Source organism: Pygoscelis adeliae, unplaced genomic scaffold (assembly GCF_000699105.1).
Source record: "Pygoscelis adeliae isolate BGI_AS28 unplaced genomic scaffold, ASM69910v1 Scaffold429, whole genome shotgun sequence".
Classification (NCBI taxonomy): Eukaryota; Metazoa; Chordata; class Aves; order Sphenisciformes; family Spheniscidae; genus Pygoscelis; species Pygoscelis adeliae.
The window spans coordinates 21,309-42,634 of NW_008825561.1; the positions used below are offsets into that span (position 1 = coordinate 21,309).

Consider the following 21,326-nt stretch of genomic DNA (forward strand, 5'->3'; position numbering starts at 1 on the left):
CTGCTGCAGCAGGCCTGGTTTTGAGTTGGATGTAAACTTTTGACCTCCCCTGTATAAACTTAGATGACTCTTAAAGTAGTTATTTCCATTTAAGAGGGGAAAAGCAGATTCAGGATATGTTTACAAGGCAGTCGTGTTAGTGACTTGGTTAGGTCACAGAACAGGAGCGGTCTATCTATGGTATGATACAGTGTACTGCAGCTTACCAGGCCAGGAAGACTCGCACTATTTTGAGGGCTGTTTCTGCAGCCAGCTGAGTTCAAAAGATTTCTGTCTTACCAAAGGAGCAAAGAATAGCCCAAATGCAAACAAGAATTGGGCATTTCTAGTGAAATGGCTGGTGGGAGGGAAAATCTGCTCGCTTCTACTTTCCTGCAGAAAGGATCATGGCTTAAGAAAAAGAAAGAAAAGCTTTTCTGTTAGTTCCTGCTATAGATGTTACTTCTGAGTGTCAAATAGACATTCAGATGGTTCGTGTGATTTCTCAGGTCACTGTCAAAAGACAAGGTAAATAGGGAATAATTTTCTGAGAAGCAGGTGATAAAAAGACTGCTTGGGCACTGACCTACCATTTGCTGGCAGCTTGCAGGAGCTCTCCGTGATGGTGAGTGGAGAGGCCTGTTCTCAGGGCTGTAGTAAACAGTCATCTATAAATGCTGGAAACAGCTTATCAGGGCTGACAGGCTCTTCTCAAAAGAAAGTTTGGCCTGGCTAGATTACCTTAGATCACAAAAATAACACCTGTAGGTAACAGGTGACTCAGTGGCTTCTCTGTAAGCTGCTGTCCCATGAATAAAACCAGATTTTTTTCTATTAGGGTAATGCCTTCATGTTTCCTGATTTTTAGATATATTTTTCTACCAAAAAATAAAAAAAATAGAAGGGAACTACTCATGCATATGACAATAACAAACAAAGAAAGCAGAAGGACCATGGACCCTCTTCTTCTTTTAAACCTGATATCTGCCATGAAAAAAAAAAATCCTGGGATCACCTCAGTTTATGTCAAACAATGTGACAACAGAGTGCTCAGCGGTGCACAGAGAACCCATGGAGTACACAATCCATCAGTAAGATATGTATCTGTTAATAAGGGCAAAAATAGCCCCCCTGCATTCATCTGTCGACAGATCGGTCCTCCCCAGGTCTGCAGTCACACGCATTTTTGGGGTGTGTGTTTGGTAGCAGAGACCACCTACTCACAAGGGCAGCTTTTTCTAAAATAATTTCCTGCAGCTTGCAGAACATTTCATTAAATTTTTAATGTGTAAAATGACCCTGCACCATTCCTTACTACCTTTTAGGGACTATTATTACTGGCTTTTCTAGTCCTTGTTAGAATGGGAATTGAGGTAGGAACAGGTTTAGCGAATTGTCATTGGGGTAAGAGGGAAACCTGAACAGTTCACCGCGAGCCCAAGAGCTCCGTTAAATCATTTGAGACTTAGGGTGTGTTTCAGTGAAACGCAACTAACATCCTCTGAGAAAGTGCATCTTCTTTTCAGTAAAAAGACAGCATCTTTCAAGAAACCAAGCAGTCAGAAGCCTGAGAGCAGAAAGTAGAGGGATATATGTGTTTTCTCAGCATCATGCGGTAGTTCTTTATTGTCGGTCGCTTCACCCAGGGGGGGTCTTCCTTCCCTAACCCCACTGTGACTTGCTGTGTCTCTGTGCCTTACACTTACACTGATTTTTAAAAGAGGAAGTAGGGTGGGGAGAGAGGGGTAAACAGAAAGAAAAAGGACTGCAAATCCCCTCCACACCAGAAAGAATGGCTTTTCTAATTACAATAATTACCATTTGCAACACCTCACTTTTCATGGGAAGGTATTTCAACCCTTGTGGCCTCCCCTGAGATGAGAGGTGTTCCTGCTGTTTTCAGAGGAGGAAGCCGAGGCACAGTGATTAAGCCAGTGGCACGGCATGAAGCATCACCACAGGAGCTGGTGATCTTTTGTGAAATCAGGGCAACCCAGGCCGGCACAATGTCCATGATGTCTTACTGGCTGTAAGATCTTCCTTTGACAACATCCAGGACTTTAGAGAACAGGGCTGAAATTGTGAACCAATTCAATCACTGAAACCAATGGTAAAATCTGGAGTTCCTAACAATTGTGGGGTTTATTCTTTTGTTGGTTTTTCACTGTGTTTCTTTTTACAGAGATTTGCTGCCCTTCACCCTGAAGCTGCCACAAGCAATATTAGAAGCCAGTAGCTTTCAAGACCTTGAAATTATCTCTAGTCTGGGGATAGGTAAGTCCCTCAAAGCAGCCAGGGTTTCACTCAGACTTGTGAGAACCGTGGTGTCTCACACAGACATAATGCAGCTGGTGGATAGATGAACTATTGTCTTCAGAATAGCTGAGGAGGCCTGAATGCAAGAGAGAAGATGTTTATGATCTTTATGTTTATAGAAGCACACTGAAAAAAAGGCCACTCGCCCCTTTGGACATAAACCTCCACTTGGACTTCTGTGCAAGTAGGGGAGTGTAGAGACCTACAGTCTCACTGTATAAGTTGGGGCTTTCAACAACTGAAGCGCGGCACAGCCTCTCAGGATAGCTTACACACATTGGAAGTAGTTGGCATCTGAGGTATATGAAAAGAGGAAAATAATACTTTTGCAATTTCCCCTTCTGATGTGTGGGGGCAATGCTGATGGAAGTGTGATATTTTTTAATTTTGATATGTCTGCTTCCTTTTGCAGGATATCTAGTTGGTGCAGAAATGTATAGTATCCCAGCATGTTCTCCCGCTTCACACAAATCAGATAAAAAAAGGAATGTTATTTTTAGTGACAGCACCAAATGAGCAAATTTAGATCAGATGTATAAAGTTACAGAGTTGGGAAATGCAGTTTTGTTAACTAAAGGAGGTCTCCTTCCTATTCCTTCCCATTTAACACACTCCACTTGAGACAGCTATTACAGTTAGCCACTCATGCTACTTTGCTTTTCAGTTTTCCCTCAGCTGTTGAAAACAGCCAAACAATGGTGAAAGCTGAAGAGTTAGCTCACTTAGAGATACTCACTAGAGCACCCTGGGGCTTTCGGGATCTTTTTTTGGATCTTCTGCGTTATACCTCCCAGAAGGCATGGGCAAACCCCACTGGTTTCAGTTCAGGCAGCTTTGTTGAATTTGACCATTGGATTTGCCTCTAACACTTTCAGCATCCTCTATTTTGAATACATGCCAATTTGTCAAAGCATCTTTGAGTATGGGTGTCCAGCTAGCATTTATTGCTTAAAGAAAGCTCTATTGCAAGTTGAGATAGCAAGTTGTAAACTTATTATTAATTTTATTATAGCAAGTGTAAACATTTGGATTAAAATGTAAGAAGCGTATCATGATTCTCCAACCTTCTGTCCAATTTGAGCCAGCAGAGGAGATCCTGACTCAGGCAACAGTCTCCAGCAACTTCTGAAAGGAAGGATTAACTAAAGTACAAGCACTAAAGCAATGTTGGTTGTAGTCTTCTTCCTTCTCTCCTGTACACTGGTGGTCATAAAACCTGCTCTTGTGTAAAGACTTCCTGGGAAATGATGCCAGCTTCTTGGACTGCCATGCTGTCTCAGTAAAGTCAAACAGACTGAAGTAATGAGTGACACTGTTTACTGCTTCCTGGAACAAAATTTCATGGGTACAAATGGGTACACAAACAATAAGTGCTGCCCAAAGTGGCTCTCCCAAAGGAAAGCTAGCATCATTTGAAATTTTCATATGTTGCTTTTTATTTATTTCGAAGAGAGATGTTTTTTGAGGGGGTAGAAGTAAGATGTCTATCTGCAAGCTGGATTGTTCCACAAAGGATCTGGCTGTTATGTATATTGTCAAAGAGGATGTACTACAGGCCCTCTAGTCCTGACCTCGCTGGTACAGAAGGCATTTTAGCAGGAGAATTAGTGTGATTGCACTGCACAAAGAGCACATGCCATCACAGACATGCCAAAGTCTCAAAGAACTGCTTAATTATCCCTCCCAGAGTGTAAGCTAAGGGAAGAGCCAGGACAGCAATGGGAGATGATCAAACTGCTTTTCCTGCTGTATGAGACAGTGTGGCTGGGCTGGGAAACACCCTGTCTGAAGCAGCTGGGTAACCCTGGGTAAGACCACCTCATCTGGTCCTTCACAGTCTGAGTGGAGTATTGCATTTTCATCACAGTGTCTTACCCTGACCACTACTGAGAAAAATAACCAACTTCCTTTTTGTAGATTGGTTTACTCACCATTTCCTCAGCCCATGAGGCTCCACAGCATTATATTCTGACTTAAACGAGCAACTTCCACTGTCTTGCATTTGCTGATACCTAGTAGAGTTGGAGCATTTAAAGGAAATCGTACCCCAGACAGTCTCAGATGTGAGGGGGTTGGCAGCGTGATGCTATTATGTGCGGTTGCATCTGCACGTCTACTCCTGAATTCTGTTGTCAAGAGTGCTGCTGTTCCTGGCAACACTTTAATTTTAAGCTTCTTTGTTCTCCTTCCTCTCATGGTAGGAAATCAGAAAATAAAGCTGTTCTAACCTCAGCGTCCGTGGGAAAACGTGGTGACATGCTTATGAAGTCGAATTAACCATGGACACTAGCCTAGGCGGCGAGAGGCTAATTCAGCAATTTTATCCTGGTGGGAATGGACAGTCTTTTAGTTCACCTGCGCATGGCTTACTCTGTGCCTATGTTATAGAAATGCTTGGTTAGATGGAGCAGAGGGGCAGCGAGGAGTCAGTGTGCCTGTCCTGCCCTGCCGCAGCACTTGTACCTGCTGAAGGGAAGGGGACAGTCCCTGTCCCTGCAGCAGCTGGCTGTGCCCCAGGGGACCACATCGCTGGCAGAGGGAGGCAAGGCCAGCAGCGGGCTCAGGGCACCCAAGGGGAAAGGCAGAGCCCTGCAGAGGGCAGGTCATGGTGGCAGCAGAAAGAAGATGGCCTTATGGCCTTGCCAGCAACGGCGTGGAGCTTGCTGCAAGCAGGAAGCCATCAAAAGTCAAGGCTGCACCGGGGAGTAAAAAGGGAAGAAGTGGCCCGTCTTTGGGGATGCAGTGGGCAAGGGAGAGATTTTATCTGAATGTGTTTCACCCCCGAGTTCTGTGTTGGCTTTAGTTGAAGAGTTTCTTTGCTCTGAGTTCTGCTACGACCTTCCTAACTAGTAGTCCCTTTGAGCTTTTCTGGGGTGCTGGTTTTTAGGAAGAGGCACAGGCAGACTTTGCCCAGGGCTCCGGCCAGCTCAGCCCTGCACCCCTTTCCCTGTGATGGGCTGGGGGCTACACTGGTGCAGCTGACAGGAGAACGGGGCCCTGGCAAAGCACAGCTGAAGGCACCGTCCTGAGAGCTGTACCGCACGCTCAGCACTGAGGGTCATCCCACGCGTGTGCAGCCCCATGCATCCCCTCTTGGGCACAGCACATGATGTTTTTGCAGTGAGACAGGCTTGACACCAAGCACAGGGCAGGGTTCACGTGATGTGTGGCAGCCCCGTTTGAGTGCCCTGTAAGTCCACCCAAAAGAGTCTGCTGTCAGTGTCAGCTCTGTGTCCAGGGACCAAGCATGCTGAAATAGTTTTAGTTATCTGCATCCTTGTGTTTCCAGGGTTTCCCATCTTCCCCTTGCCCCTAAATCTGTGGGCATCTATACAGGCCTCACCCAGTGAATACCCTCAGAGATTTATACCCTTTCCCTTGGCCAGAACACATGGGGTTTGCAGGATCCTGTTTCCTGATGCTTCCAGTAGTGGACCCTGGATTAGCAGCTCTAAGAGTGATTAAAAGCAATCAGACTGGTAAGGCAAGCAGGTTTGAAAACTCACCTCTGGGGGAAGGGAAAAAGGTTAAATGTGATACTGAATCTATTCAAAAGATGTACAAATGTTTTGCAATTTTTTTAAAACAAGTTATTCAAAGGCAAATTCTAATAAGAGGTTTATGACATACAGAAATTACTACTTGCATCTGAAACACCATCTTCCTTTTCCAGTCACAGTTGATGGCACTGAAATACTTAACTATCCTTTAGTCCTTCAGTATACAACCTTCCTGTGTACACAGTCTTTTGCACCATCTTTCCTCTCTTACACCTGCAGGCAGGCTGTCTCAAGGCAAGGTGCAAAACAGAGTGGGCGTGGCTACGAATAATTGTCATCCAGAGCTATAGATGTTAATGGTAATTTTAATCTGTGGAAGGTATTTAAAATCATATGTTTCCAGGCTGGTTGTACTGCAAAGCAGGATCAGACCTCTGTGTAGAACAGACTCTGCCACATGAGTTTGCTGCATAGTAGAGTCATCTTCATCTGATGTCTCTTGTGCTCCTGGTGCACATTGGATCCAGGCTGTAAATCTCAGCCCTGCACCTTCCCACAGTCAGCAAGAGGGAGACAGAACTTGCCTGGGGTCTTCACACCCTCACCTCGGGTATCCACAGCTATTTGCATCTGGAGGGCAGTGATCACTGAACAAGCCATAGACCCCTTTTCACAATCATTCATGTTTATTACTTGTACCTTCCTGCTCACACTGCATAGGCTGCACAGCATTAACAGTTTTCACTAGATGAGTGTCCTAAAATTGGCAAGAAAGAGGTTTCTGGTGAAGCTTCTGAGCTCGTCCCCTGGTTTGAAGCATCTCGCACATAAAACAGGCAACTCTTCACACTGCTTTGTGCAGAGGTGTGAATGCTTGTGTACCATTTCTTTTAACAACAAGTAGGACTTCTACATACCATTAGCAGCTAAAATTCTCTCAGAGCATTTTTTCATTCTTCTTTCTTTCTTTCTTTCTTTCTTTCTTTCTTTCTTTCTTTCTTTCTTTCTTTCTTTCTTTCTTTCTTTCTTTCTTTCTTTCTTTCTTTCTTTCTTTCTTTCTTTCTTTCTTTCTTTCTTTCTTTCTTTCTTTCTTTCTTTCTTTCTTTCTTTCTTTCTTTCTTTCTTTCTTTCTTTCTTTCTTTCTTTCTTTCTTTCTTTCTTTCTTTCTTTCTTTCTTTCTTTCTTTCTTTCTTTCTTTCTTTCTTTCTTTCTTTCTTTCTTTCTTTCTTTCTTTCTTTCTTTCTTTCTTTCTTTCTTTCTTTCTTTCTTTCTTTCTTTCTTTCTTTCTTTCTTTCTTTCTTTCTTTCTTTCTTCTTTCTTTCTCTCTTTCTTTCTTTCTTTCTTTCTTTCTTTCTTTCTTTCTTTCTTTCTTTCTTTCTTTCTTTCTTACTTTTTTGACAGATTTCTGGGATTCCTCCTTAAACCACAGAAGAAGAGAAAAGGACTTATCCCACCCTGCAAAAGACTCTGCTTTCAGCACTGCCCAGGCAGACAGTTTAAGATCTACCCAGTGTTTTGCAAGTAGCACAAACCACTGCTCATGTGAAATTGAGCTGTCAATAGGAAATGACAGGCTGTGGTTCGTGAATCCTATTTTTATAGAAGAGTGCAGTAATCCTTTTCCTCCAGATGCACCTCCTCCTAAAAGCCATGCTGTGAGCACCGATCTCCCCCCTGCCACCACGCTTACTGAAAGGAAGTCTCCCTGCCGCCCCCCTCCACCTCCACCTTCTCACACTCTCGTTCAGAAACCTTCTCTGAAGCTCCTGCAGGAACCCATGACTGCCTGTGAAGAAAACGAGCTGATTCTTCAGCCACTAGGAAAGAGCATCAAGGAAATGAAAATTGAGGGCGGTGACAATAAAGAAGAAGAAAGGAAGCAGAGCTGCTCAGTCAACGAGCCCTGGGCAGTGAGCCCCAAGAAGGGCTCCCAGCCCTCTGTCCCCCCACGGAGGCGGCTGTGTGAGAGGACCTTGGAGGAGAGCTGTGTGGGTAAGCCTGGAAGTTGTGAAACGCTGAAAGGAGAACAGACAGAAGAAAAACAAAACACAAGTACAGAGAGCAGAGATAAAAGGTCGCTGTGCAAAAAGGCTGTAGAAATGCCTGGGGAGGTTCCCAAAAGGGCTGTATCACAGTTTCAGGAGACAAAGGCCGAACCTGCAGAGAAGAAGGAGGACATGCCTGAGATACAAAGCAATGCCCTTGAGACACGAAAGTCACCTCCTATCCCACCACCGAGAAGGAAGAGGCTTTCCCAGATACCAAGGATCCCCAGCTCCTGCCAGTCGAAACAAAGAACAGTGGCAGAGACAGCCACAGCCACGGCACAGGCTTTGTGCAAGAACAGCTCAACTACAGTGGCAAGTGGTGCCACTTGCACAGACACCAAGACTGAACCGGGACATGGCCGCAAATCTGTCACCTCAGCTGAACTGAAAGGTTCGCACTCCTCCCTGGAGGGCCCGGGAGGCAGCACCGTGGCTCAGGCATCAGCATCCGAGCCAGACTCCTACTCCACCAGCAGCACAGAGGATGACCTGGAGATGCTGAGTAGTTCATCCAGTAAAAAGACATGCTCCGTGATCTTGGGCAAGGCCAAGAACAGGCTTTCCTTTGTAAGCCTGTCCAATGTCTTCACAGTCTTTTTGTCTAGTGACAGGAAGCTGCAGAAGAAGATAGTGGAGCTGGCACAGGACAAGGATTCATACTTTGGCAACCTCGTGCAGGACTACAGAGTGTACAGTTTAGAGATGATGGCAAAGCAGAGCTCCAGCACAGAGATGCTACAAGAAATCCGGATGATGATGACACAGCTGAAGAGTTACTTAGTGCAGAGCACTGAGTTGAAATCCCTGATAGACCCAGCCTCCTACACTGAGGAACAGTTAGGTAGGTGACTGTGCTTTACTCATCCTCGGGCAGAATTTGGGAAGGTGAGGAGGAAGACAGGATTATGCAGACACAGGTTCTGCTTTACAGAATTATAAACCATCTCCTAAAAGCTGAGGTGAATTGAAGTCTGCTCTGTGGTTGCCAGCACTTGGAGGAGCAGCTCTAAAAACCGGGATACCAAGGAGGGGGGAAATGCCATTATGAATGTTTTAAAGGGAAGAGTTTAAGCAGAAGAAATGTGTGTTTGTGTGTGTGTGAGTGACATATATGTATGTATATATGCAAATGCATATACACACATACAAATATGAGTGTGTGTATATATGTGTACGCACAGGCACACACACACAGAGCTGTGTTCACTAGAAACACAAAAGGCCAACTTCCCCTTGCACAGCTGTGTTCCCCATGGCCTTCCACGTCCACTGCCCCATGCTCTGCAGTGAGGATGGAGAACTCCCTGCATGTGGCAGCCAGACCAGGGGTCAGTCACTGTCTCACAAGGAGGGACAAGACTATGACGATTTTGAGTAGCAGGTTGGAGGAATCACTTGATCCCGCTCTGTGCTCCTGAGACCTCAGAGGCCTGGAAGAGCTGCCTGCTGCAAGAGCACTGCTGGCTCCAAAATGCAGCATTCACCTCTCTTTGCCACAGACATAGTTTGCCTTTGGGGAGGAAAAATAATATTTTTGGCTGTTTAGGGGGGTTTTGTTGCTTCTCATTCAATATTCTGTGAGGGAGTAATGTGCTACTTCCCTCCTTGCTAAGAAATGGACTGGCTCGTTTAAGGTACATTCATGAGGGAATATACAAAGAGCTGTAGGATTTTTTACACCAGTCAAAGCCATACAGCCAGAAAAAGCGTGCATGCATGCACTCACACGCTTTTTTGACTTAAAACTGTTTCTTGAGGACCTGAGAACTAATACAGAGCTGTTTACGAGATCCCTAAGTTGGCTTAAAACAAACTGGGAGCTGGAAGACCCCCAACACAGAACATGGCCAACCACAGAAGTGACCAGGGATTGCAGGGGATCCTGCAGCTCCAGTATTAGGTGGGACCCAGCTAAGTGGTGAGCCAGGACCCAGAGGCACTCAGCTGTCAGTCTCAGCAGGCCCTGCTGACTTCTTTCTCACCTAGCAAAGGCTTCACATGATCCTGCAGTTTCCACAGCAGAACAGACCTGCTGCCAGCCCCTTGCCATAGCTAGGAGAGGGGAGCTACAGTTTCACTTCTCATGCACCTCATGTAACACCTACAAATTTTGTCCCAATAACCCCTTTCTTCGAGGCAGAGGGGGTGTCAGCACAGAGAAGTCTGTCTTGAATCTTGACTAGGGAAGGTGGAGAAGAGTCAGAAAGAAGTGTCCTTGTTCTGCTTGGTAGAGCTGCATGTGTGCAAGGATCCCCCCACATTCACACAGACACGCCTGGTTAAATCTGGCCCTGTTCACTGGCAGTTCCTTACCAGGATGATATGGCCCAGTCAGCCTAGGGAGGACTATCTTCTCCTGTGGAGGACAGGAATTCCCACTGTGGAAGATTTACCATTTGAATTTGTCCTGCTTTAGGCTGACTGATTCTCTGGATTCTTTAAAATAGTGGCATTTTGTATACACAAATGTTACTGCCCTCTGTTTCATTCCTCTCTGACTGAGCGGATGAACTCTTTTGCCAGTGACCTTTTTGCCTCAGTGCAGGGGTGACAAGGGGATCCCTTGCAGTCCCTCTAGCTCTGCCTCTGGTTTCTAGGAGTCAGACAACAGACTTTCTCACAGTCTCTCATGCTTCCCTTTGTCTCCTGCTAAATATTAAGCAAATGCTCAACCCACACAGACTATTTCCTCATCCACAGGTGATGTAAGAGGTGGCTTAAGTATCAGTAAGTTAGAGTCACTTGAGCAGTAAGGGTGAGAAACTTCTGACCAGATGTTGGTGTCTGCCTCTGAGCTGGTGGCTACAGCCCCTTTTCAGTTACTGCGGAGAAAGGGGCGCTTTGAGGATGCAATTGATTTCATCCCAAAGTTAATATCTCAAACAGGTCAGAGAGAGATGTCAGAAGCAACATGAGATGAATCCCACCTGGGCATCTGTAAGGGCAGGACTGTGAAAAGAGGCACAGTTAGGTGACGTTCCTCATCTCTTCCCAGAGTTGGCTCTCCTGCTGCCTGACAGCGCCACGCTGGTCAGCCAGGAGTCAGGCAAAGACAGCAGGGGCTGCTGGTAGCAGGAGCTCTCCTACGGCTCCAGTGGCAGAGACTGTGCATTGATGTTCATCTCAAGCCTATCCGGGACTTCTGGAGGGTGTTGGTAATGAAACATTTACTTTCTGGGGTGTAATTTCTGTCCCCTGCTCACAGCTATGCACTAGTCCATGAATAAGCAACTGCCTGCTTTCTTAGGAGTTTTGCCTGCACCTGTACTACTATTATTTATCATGGACTTTTGTGTTCTCCCTTCTCTGTGCAGAAGTGATTGCTGAGACAGCTTTGTACAAATGTGTCCTGAAACCTTTAAAAGAAGCCATTGATTCTTACTTAAAAGAAATCCACAACAAAGATGGATCTTTACAGCAGCTAAAAGAGAACCAGCTTGTGATACAAAACACAACTACCACTGACCTAGGCGTCACGACCAGTGTGCCTGAAACCGTAGTGCTGGAAAAGATCCTTCACAAGTTCACAACCATGCACAAGGCCTACTCCCCAGAAAAGAAGATTGCCATCTTGCTGAAGTCCTGCAAACTCATCTATGACTCCATGGCTCAGGGAAACCCAGGTACAGCACTCCTACTGAAATGGTATCCCTCACTGGTCCTTCTCCATGTATCAAAGGAACAGGGCTTATGATACAGTTGATGTGAACATTCAGATTGGAGGTAACAGTGATTGTCAGTGTGTTTGGTATCAGCTGTCCACAGGTTGTGTTCAGAATGGGCTGGTTAGTGACTGTGAAGTTCTCTGCACTAATAACAGGTATAAGATGTTACCTGGTTAACTTTAAGCTCCATAACTCCAAAAAACAGAAGTCTGTAAGTATGTGTTTTTTGAGTAATGTCTTTTTTGCACAGGTCTTCACACAGCTCTCCATAAATCCTCAGAGCTCTGTCCCAGCTTGTATTAGCTTAATGGTAAATTCTAGGAATGACTTTTTGGGAAAACTCTCTTGATTTGGCCTTTACAAAGTTTTGCCTAAATTGAGGAGGAGATGCAGAACTCTAGTACTGTTTATTACTTATTCCTGATGCTCCAGTAAATTCCAAAAGCCACTACTACACTTCTTCGGTGTAAGGAAGTATGTGCTCTGAGTATAAAAATAACTTGAGCCTCAGGCCAACCACTAAATGCACACGTTAAGCCCTTGGCCTGCAGACAGGATGCATTTTTGCAGATAGACCAGGAAGTCCCTTCCTCCAAGAATTTGTCTTGCCGGTTTAAGAGCTTTCTTTGTATACTGGTGAGCTGATGACCAGCCATGCATAAATGCGGAGAGAAGCCAGATATTAATTTGCAACAACCTGCAGTTTTTCAAGAACTCACAATCTCCAAAGGTGCTTTTAGCAGTTCTGCTTTATTTTGTACTGACAACAGCCTTGGAGCACTCATACAGGAATTGGTCCCTTCTGAGCCTCACCTCAGGGTCATCCCTTGGGCAGTGTGCAGCAAGGTTCAATGACCAATCTAGACACATTAACAGCAGAGCAAGCAGCCACCGCAGGGCTGAGCCTAAAGTGCAGGGTGGATAGGACCTCTGACTGTCTTCAAGTACTATGAGAAGATTTGGACACATGTAGGGGAATTTGCTGTAACTTTGTTAAAACAGTTGTGTTAAGTTTGAGAGTAAATTTGGTATAGATCAAAGGCTCACATGCCTCATTAAAACCCACATAGGAGACACAGTCTCCTTCCAATGCTGGTGGTACGTTACATATCTGTCACACCTCAGTTAGCTCAGGGCTGGAACTTTCTGTTGCAGGAAATGCCGTTGTGTCATTTTATGTAACAGAAATTAGGGGTCAGGGAAATAATTCAAAAAACCCTATATGTTTTAAAAGATTGGCATTCATAAAATCAGAGGATTTCATTGTGGTTTGCTATGCTAACAAAGCACTTCATTTCGGCCAGCTCAGCTGTTTTCTCATGCTGAGTACTACTGCAAGCGGGGTGTAGGTCGGAAGCTGACTTCACCCCTGTGCGTCCAGTTCCCTCTCCAGTGTATATGATCAGCGATGCATAACAGGGTCTGGTCAGAAGAAAACTGGCCTGACATTAAGGAAATGTACCCCAATGAATTCAGACCAGAAAAAGAGGTTAAGGGGAGGAGAATGCTATAGTCTAACTCCCGGAAGACAGTGGACTCGGAGAGAAATTGAGTGAAACGTCCTGTAGACCCACTTAGAAGTGAAATGTGTGAAACCTCTTCAACAGAATGAACTGACCCCAGATCACTTCAGTTTTCCACCTGGCAAAGACAAGCATTCAGCAAACTGAAATACTTTTCTGACAGGGAATTCCCAGCTGGTGGTGTGCAGAAGAGCATGCTGTGGGCTGCTCAGGCCAGATTTCAGCGGGTAGGAATTCTCCTCCTGCTGTCTGCCCATCTTGAGAGCAGCAGCCCAGGGCCCCTTTTGCTTTCAGCCCTGAGGCAGCGCAGTGCTCTTTGCACAGGAAGAGCAGAGGCCATGCTCGGCTTCCTGTGCAATAGTCTGTTCTTCTTTTAGCTCCTCTTACTCACTGCTGAATTAGAAAGTTCCCTCCTCTTCCAAGATCAGAGCAGGTGGAACACAAAACTAATCCCTCTGCCACAGGACCAAAATCAGTCTGTGTCAGAAAAATTACCTGTTCAGTAACATGTTAACTGCATATGTTGTCCGGTTTAATTTGCAATTTGGCAGCTCAGGCCAGGTCTTTATTCACTTTAGGTTGACCGTAGGACAAGCTGATCTGAGAATATGGTTTCATATCTCAAAGCAAAGTGCAAATACCACCAAATCAAGCACCCTTTTTTTTCAGACCCGTATGAAACATTAATTTTTTTAACATTTTGAGACCCATGTACAGCAGTCCAGGTTTGGCCTGGGTGTCCCAACAGGTACCAAGTTTTCTTTAAAACTAGGGATAGGCTTACTCAGGAACATCTGTGCCTGTGGTAGTGCCCATCTTTGCACTGCTGAGTCATGAAACTTTGAAGTCAGCCTTGACTGACTCCATGTATTTTCCAAGTTCTTCGCAAACCTAAATAACAGCAACATACATCTCCAAGAATGTAAACTACAATCTAAAAATATGTAACCTGCCTGCTAAAAATACTAGGAGTCATTAGTAAGAATAACAGGCATTAAAAGAATAGAAAAAGAGGAGTTTGGAAACCCACCCCACCCCCCACAAATTGGCTGGCATTTCTTTGTGGCATTTTTTTATCTGTGCACGAGAAAAAGTAAGAGGTAGGACTCAGGGGGAGCTGTAAGCTCCCAACTCTCCGACTGCTCCTACATTTGGAAAGCATGCCCCAACACCCACAGGGAGATTTGGGAGCATAGCTGATTTGTATAGAAGCACTGTAATCTTATGTAGAAAAAAACTGCTTATTATTTATCTTTCAGAAATACCTTTACTCAGACAAAATGTCAAAGGTATATTGTGTGGTAGGAGTAGAACGAGAATATCTGCTTTTTGCTCTATCAAAAACACAAGTCACACTTGTGGAGTGATAAACAAGATGCAAATATGCAATACGTGTGGTGTGTACTGGCAGTGGTGAGCCTGGAGCACCCAGCTTTGTGCTCCCTGGGAGCTGCCACTCTGTGGAAGAGAACTGATGGAAAAGCAAAAGAAGAGGAGCAGTAGGCATTGGTTTATGAAGAAATACTGTGTGAGACAAACAGGCCAAACTTGGTCAGTCCATGAGCAGGGAAGATCAGGCATGGAAAGGCTCTAAGCTTAAGTTGGAAGTCTGAAAGATGGAGAGACTGCTTTCTAAGGAGATTCAAGAAGAATGAACAGAGGAACAATTTTGTTACTGCAACATTTTTAACTTGTGGACTACCTAAGGTTATGAAGCTTCATTTTTGGAGTATCTAACTGCACAGGGAGCTGGATTATATAGCTCAAAACCAGTTTTGTACTAGTGATTGAGTTGGCTAGGTGACTGGCCCTAAAACATCTGATTTGATAATTTCTATTGCATAGTTTTGCATGGCTAATGCATAGTCTGCTTTTGGAAAAAGAGGATAGATAGGACATATATTCCATTGGAATATTTCTCTTCCTTAGCTTTTAGGATTAAGTTTGTCATCCCCTATAGAATTGAGCAGCCGGATATTAGTTGCCCTGATGCACTCCTATATGGCTCTGCAGTCAACAAAGGCATGGACGGGAAGCAGTGTGTGTGTCTTCAGTGGGATAGCTGAGCTTGAGAAAAGGAAACTGGCCTCAAATACTTCAGCAGCCAGTGTAGAACCGATGCTAGACATGATATGGGATATCCCTTTGGCCAGTTTGGGTCAGCTGTCCTGGCTGTGCCCCCTCCCGGCTTCTTGTGCACCTCCAGCCTTCTCAGTCGGTAGAGCATGGAAAACTAGAAAGTCCTTGACTAATGTAAGCACTACCTAGCAACAACTAAAACATCAGTGTGTTATCAACTTTGTTCTCATCCTAAATCCAAAACACAGCACTGTACCAGCTACTAAGAAGGAAATTAACTCTATCCCTGCAAAACCAGGACACAGTTTTATTTTGTTATCTTTAGGAAGAGGATATTTGTATTTAAGTTACTATTAATGAAGGCTGATGGACTAGAGATCATATCTTTTTTCTGGCTAGCGCAATTTCTACAATTGAATTAAAGAGCCAGGTCAAATTTTTCAAGGGGAACAAATTCCTCTGATCTGTGAAACATACATTTCTGAAGTGGATTCATGCTGCCTGCATGTATTAACTCTCTTAATTCAACTATACCATAAATCAAACCTTGCTGAAGTAGTATTGGATAGACAAGAGACAGCAAAATGCTAGTGAGTGGAACAATGGTCACAATCTTTTCTTATGATCTTGAACAAATCTCAGTTAACCTTTCTGTACCTCAGGTTTCCCAGCTATAAACTGAGGGTAAAATTCATATTTCCTGGAGAGCTGCTGCTAGACATCATGCCAGTGTTTGTAAAATATTAGAGCAAGGTGCAGAGTATCATCACTGTCTGCTGGTTGTCAGAATATACATGGAGGGAAAAGAAATGCATGAATGTGTTAAAATAGGCTGTAATTTCTTTATGGAGGCTTGGGCAGAATTCCAGTTGCTTTAAATCATGTATTTAATTAATACCCGTCTATTCAAGTGCTGCATCCCAGCCAGGAGCTGACGTTGTATTTGCTTTGCTATAAACATAATAGGATGAGTCTGTGGCAGAAGAGAAGGCTTATTTTAAGCTTCTTATTTATGGAATAAATGTTTCCTGATCCTGCAGTGAAGAAGGGGAAATAAAGCAAGCAAGTCATACCTGGAGTAAGGCAACACCACCTTGAACAAGCAAGCTCAGTCCCAGTGTCACTGAGACCACTGGCAGGGTCAGAGCTGGATTTACCTCTGTCAGCTGCAAACATACCCCTCTGTGAGAGACCACAGATGGACTAGACATGCAGATCTGGGAGCTTGGCTCTGGCCCAGATTGAAAGTGGAGCTGAGGAGGCAGCAGCCTGCAGAGAACATCCCTGCTGCAGCTCCCGGATGGACACTGGTTAGTGCCCTGGTGCCTTTCATGGCACAGGGAGCATGTGGGTTGCAGGATGCTGAGCAGCACCAACCTCTCCGGTGTCTTGGTTCACAGGCATTGTTTCATGTATCTTTGTGCCTCCTGCTTCTAGTCATATTTGATTTGCTGACAGCACCTATTATCCCCATGGATGGACTGAGATACAGGGCACCTCAGGGCCATACTTGGTCTGATGACTACATGTCTAAGCTAGTCCCTGTGCCTGCTGTGACATCCAAGGCCAGGAGAACAAGGGGAGGTTCAGAGTCCTGCCCCCTCAGGCACCTGTCCTTGGCTCCATGTGCAGTCAGTGCAAAGAAGCTGTTGTGATGCCTGCAAAGAGTAGGCACAATATACTATGCCTGACCTGCCCTAGGCAACACTGGAAGTTTGTGGCAACACATGGAGTCAGAGCCAGGTCCTTGATGATTAGCTTTGCTTTTCTCTTGTTGACACCTACAGCTCCTCCTGACTTCAGCTTTAGCTACAGATGCGGGTATTTAAGAATCAGGCTTCATATTCCCACAAGTGGATTAAAATGATGTCTAGTAATTTATGCAGGTCATAAGCATACAGCATATAGAGAATCAGTCCTCTTTCCATTATTGCAGTCAGACATCCCTACTCTGAGTTTATTAATTAAAAACAAACTGTACATCAGATTTTCATATTTAAGCCATAAAAACAGCTGGGAGTCCAATAATAATTCTATGAAATCTTAAAATTGAGAAAGATTTATAACAAGGGCTGGTGGGCAGAGCAGCTAAATCAGCTCATAGAAATGAGATAGACAGCAATGAAAAATAATTGACTCAGTGCCTGCTTGTACATACAACCACTTCTCAGCCAATAAAGAAGAAATAGAGAGATTCTGTAGGAGTTCTTGAAGTGTCCTTAACTTTCATTTCAGTTGACACTAGAAGTTGATGGCTGGGACATGGAATTGTTTAGTTCCAAGTTGCTGTTTCCACTCTGCATTTGTTGGTCAGTCCGTTGTCTGGCTGGTGATCACTTTTGGTGACATTTTATTAAAAAAAAACCAGCATTTTTTTTCCAGTGGAATTCATGTTGTGAAGTAGCAACTTGAATGCCCTAGCAGACACAACATGGATTGGTCATGAAAAAGAAGTGGTAGGGAAGAGAAAATTCTGCTATGGGTGTTGCACTGGAAATTCTTTGGCCTTCAGGAAATCAGAAGCACCCAATCCATGCTGCTGGTCAGTAACTACTACATCATAAAGAAAAAGTTTTTAAAGAAGGGGAAAAAATAAGCCTAGCAAACTCTTTGGTACTTCATCTTCCTTTACACTAGTTTTATATATACTACTATATACTTATATATTTTATGTGTATATATATAGTAGTATATATTAATATACTACTTGTATAGTAGTATATTTATATACTACTTGTATAGTTACAGAACTAACTGTCGGCATCTGTTTTACTCAGGTCAAAAGGAGAATAGGGCTTTTCTCTGTGCAGTTTTTCTAGTACATTTTCATGTCTCAGTTGTGTCATCTTTTTTTGCTAGACAATATTAAATAGCTGTAATACTAAGCTGCTTGTATTAAGGTAATATCTATGACAGTAATGAATTGGACCCTTCGCAGAACTGAAGCTTTCAGAGCGACATAAGCCAAGGCAACAACAGACAAAATGTTCATCCAGATGTCAGTGAAACAATAAACTCCTTTTATAGTTTGGTTGAAGACTTAAGGCTGTGTCATTTAACTAAAGGCAGCCATAATAAAGCAAACAGAATTGAAAGTGTTAATCCAGCTTTCATTAAATAAATTGTCTATGTTGTGGCATATGTGGACTCTGTTAGAAACAGACTGAGTTACAGCCCTGACAATCTCTCATCCTCCAACACTTTGTTTTAACTGGATCAGCTCTCTGTTCTCTAGATATATTACTGGGTTTATTTTAAAGCCACACTTTTTTTTTTTCAATCAGGGGCTAAGCTCATGTTTATTTGAGGCTTCAGAAGAATATCTTTCTTTGCCAGTGGAGAATCTGCGTCAGCTATGAATGACAAAAAAGGAAAGCTGACTCATGGCAAAGATTTGAAATAAGTCAGTGGGAACATTTCAGAAATAGGAATTTATGTCCTACCATGGAAGAGCATGTAGACTATGAGCCAAAAATAGCTAGGGCATTAATTTCACCAAAGCTACATCAAGGGTAGTTTTGGTTCTTTGAGGTGAGGCAAACGATTCTGAAGTGAGACACACATGGCCCATGAAACCAACGCATCCAAGTGCTCGGGTGAGGAAAACTGCCCACCGTTTGAGGGAGGACATTCAGAATGAAAGAAATCTGGGCTTAGGTTGAGAGGAATGGTCAACTCTGAATGTTGGCAAGATAGGCCTGTTAAGCAACTTGTTATTATGGGTTGTCCATGATGAATTTATGACATGTTGGTGGGAAGTGAAAGCATCTTTGAAATAAGAAAAGTTATCCTTCTGTTCTTTGCGGTTTATGTGGTGAAGCTTCAGTTTGGATTCTATTATAAGTAGTAATTATAATGATGACTGTTAACATGTACGCTTTTTTGTCCTCAGAGATCCCACAGAGCTCTTACAGATTACATATAAGATCACTTTGTTGACTTTGTTGATATGAATGTTTTAAGCACAGGAAATCTTGAGCCTAAGAGGATCTGTTCCTGTAGCACCTGCTGCACACCAAGTCCAAAAACTAGTCTAAGTCCAATGTGAAAAGCTTTTTGTTTTCTTAGCTAGACGCCATGGCTGGAAAGATGCTTCCTTTTAGATCCTAGCTCTTGGGAGACTGTTTTAATTAGGAACACATACCGTGATGTTTTGCCTTCTGAAGGAACATAAACACGGAAGACCTCAGTCCTAAAAACCACTGTCTCAAATTCTATTTTCTGCTCTTTGGTCCCACACATAGAGCGAACCTAAGAGAATAAATACCCCTAATGCATGTAGACAACGTCGCTGCTAATATTGCAAGCCTGAATTGCAGTCTTGATGGCAGTGTCAAATCAGAGGGCCGAGCTGGCAGCCTTTGCACTCTTCAAGGATTGTCACTTGTCTGCGATACGTGAAGTTTAAGTTTCTCTTTCTCCAGTTAATAAAGAATGGCAGAAATGGAGCTCACTAAAAATTTTCAAGCTCATATTTTGGGCTTGAAGCAAATTTACTTACTTTTTAGTGAACTAACTTTCCCTTTTTCAGCATTTTTTCTTTGCTGATGCTTTCAAGCTTTAACTCTTCAGGTAATGTAAGCTAAAGTCTGCAAAGGACATGCTGGGTGAGAACTGTCACTATTGTGTGGGAACGTGTCTTTGTGGTGAGTTTATTGGGACCACTTTGTGTTTCTCTTTGCTCAGGGAAGCCGTATGGTGCAGATGACTTCCTCCCCGTGCTCATGTATGTGTTGGCCCGCAGCAACTTGACTGAAGTCCTTCTGAATGTGGAGTATATGATGGAGCTCATGGACCCTGCTCTGCAGCTAGGGGAAGGTAGAGTACAGTGTTTGCTCCTCGGATATTCACTTTGGAAATCATTATTTACCTCACTTCAGTGTTTGTGAAAGTGGGGCAGCAAGGCTCTGGCTAGGCTTTGTGGATAAGCTTTGGCCAAGCTTTTCAAATCTGAGGCTCTAAAATTACTGTCAAACACTAACTGTTTTTAGCAGTGCAGTGCCCTTGGTCACCAGCTAGAAAGGCAGGGACCCAGCATAAATGAGAACTGAGTTGCTGGATTAGTAAACTGAACAGAGACATCTAGTGTTCCTTGGCCCAAAGGCTGAAAAGTTAAAAGATCTTTGCTGAGAATTAAACTGCTGCTGCAATCCATTGTGCAGACACTTTTATTTATTTCAATGAGAAAAGAGGACATTTCTTAAACTGCATTGTATGCCTGGGGCCATACGTCATTCTCATGGTCACTCTACTCTTAAATTTGAGTGACCCCTTTGACAATGTTCTCTGGCCGAGTATCATAGCAAGGCAGAGAAAGGAAAGTCGGGTTAGAGAGGAATATTGGGTTTGGATGTGAATAAAGACCTTTGCTCTTAGAGGGATAAATACCCCAGGGAACTGTGGGCCTTTAGTTTCTTAAATATAGCTTGGGAAGCAAATGCTACTAACAGTGACAGGGCTACTCACTCTGAATTAGGAACACAGATCATTTTTCACCAAGTAGTCACTAAACCAATAAAATGGGGTTTATTTTAGACTTTGTTTTGGTAAGTACTGAGGTTCTAGAAAGGAGTCTTGGATGAACAACAGCAGACTAATTTTATTTATATTAAATGGAGATATAAATTTGTAACTAAGAGCACGTCATCCCAGCACAGTGCAGAGGTGGGCAAAAGTAAGTACTAACAGAATGAGCACTAGCAACCCCTAGTGAGGGGGTTCTGCACAGGCTAATTTTCCTGCTGCAAAGAATTGTTAGCAGACAATTGCTGACATAACTAAGCTGGTTTTGGTGACTACGCTGCCCACAGGTTCTTAATTTCAAAAGGGCATACTACCAGGCTGGTTACTGAAGTCAGCCGAGTTGGGGAGCTCAGGGTGTCGAAGGCAAAGCTGGCTGGAAGTTCTCTTAAGTGAAAGATGCAAGGACTGTGTGAAAGGTGCAATCCAGTCAAAGGGGAAAAATTTTGTGAGCGAGTTCCAGATCAAACTGGCTGAATAATCACATCAGAAAGGAGTCTGGGAGTAACTGCAGATACAGGGAACGGAAAAAAAAGAACGTTTCAGTGAAGACAGCTCTGAGATCGCAAAGCGCAGGGCTAAAACGGGAACTGGCAAAAGTTAACTTGAGTTAGGCCTTTCAAAGTTAAATGGCAACAGATGATTCAGGCACAGAAATAAAAGGAAAAAAAGGAAAGCAGAAGTGAGAAAACTGTG

At 43.8% G+C, this 21,326-nt stretch overlaps 1 protein-coding gene across 1 annotated transcript in view; it reads left to right on the forward strand.

Moving 5' to 3' along the window:
* Positions 1-21,326, forward strand: part of RIN3 (Ras and Rab interactor 3) — a gene marked incomplete at its 5' end in the record, with an annotated part of 46,155 nt that overhangs the window by 20,109 nt on the left and 4,720 nt on the right. The window contains 4 exons of the mRNA XM_009332381.1: positions 2,162-2,253; positions 7,197-8,684; positions 11,158-11,466; positions 19,797-19,928. Coding sequence (XP_009330656.1) covers positions 2,162-2,253; positions 7,197-8,684; positions 11,158-11,466; positions 19,797-19,928 — 2,021 coding nt within the window. The remainder of the gene's footprint in view (positions 1-2,161; positions 2,254-7,196; positions 8,685-11,157; positions 11,467-19,796; positions 19,929-21,326) is intronic.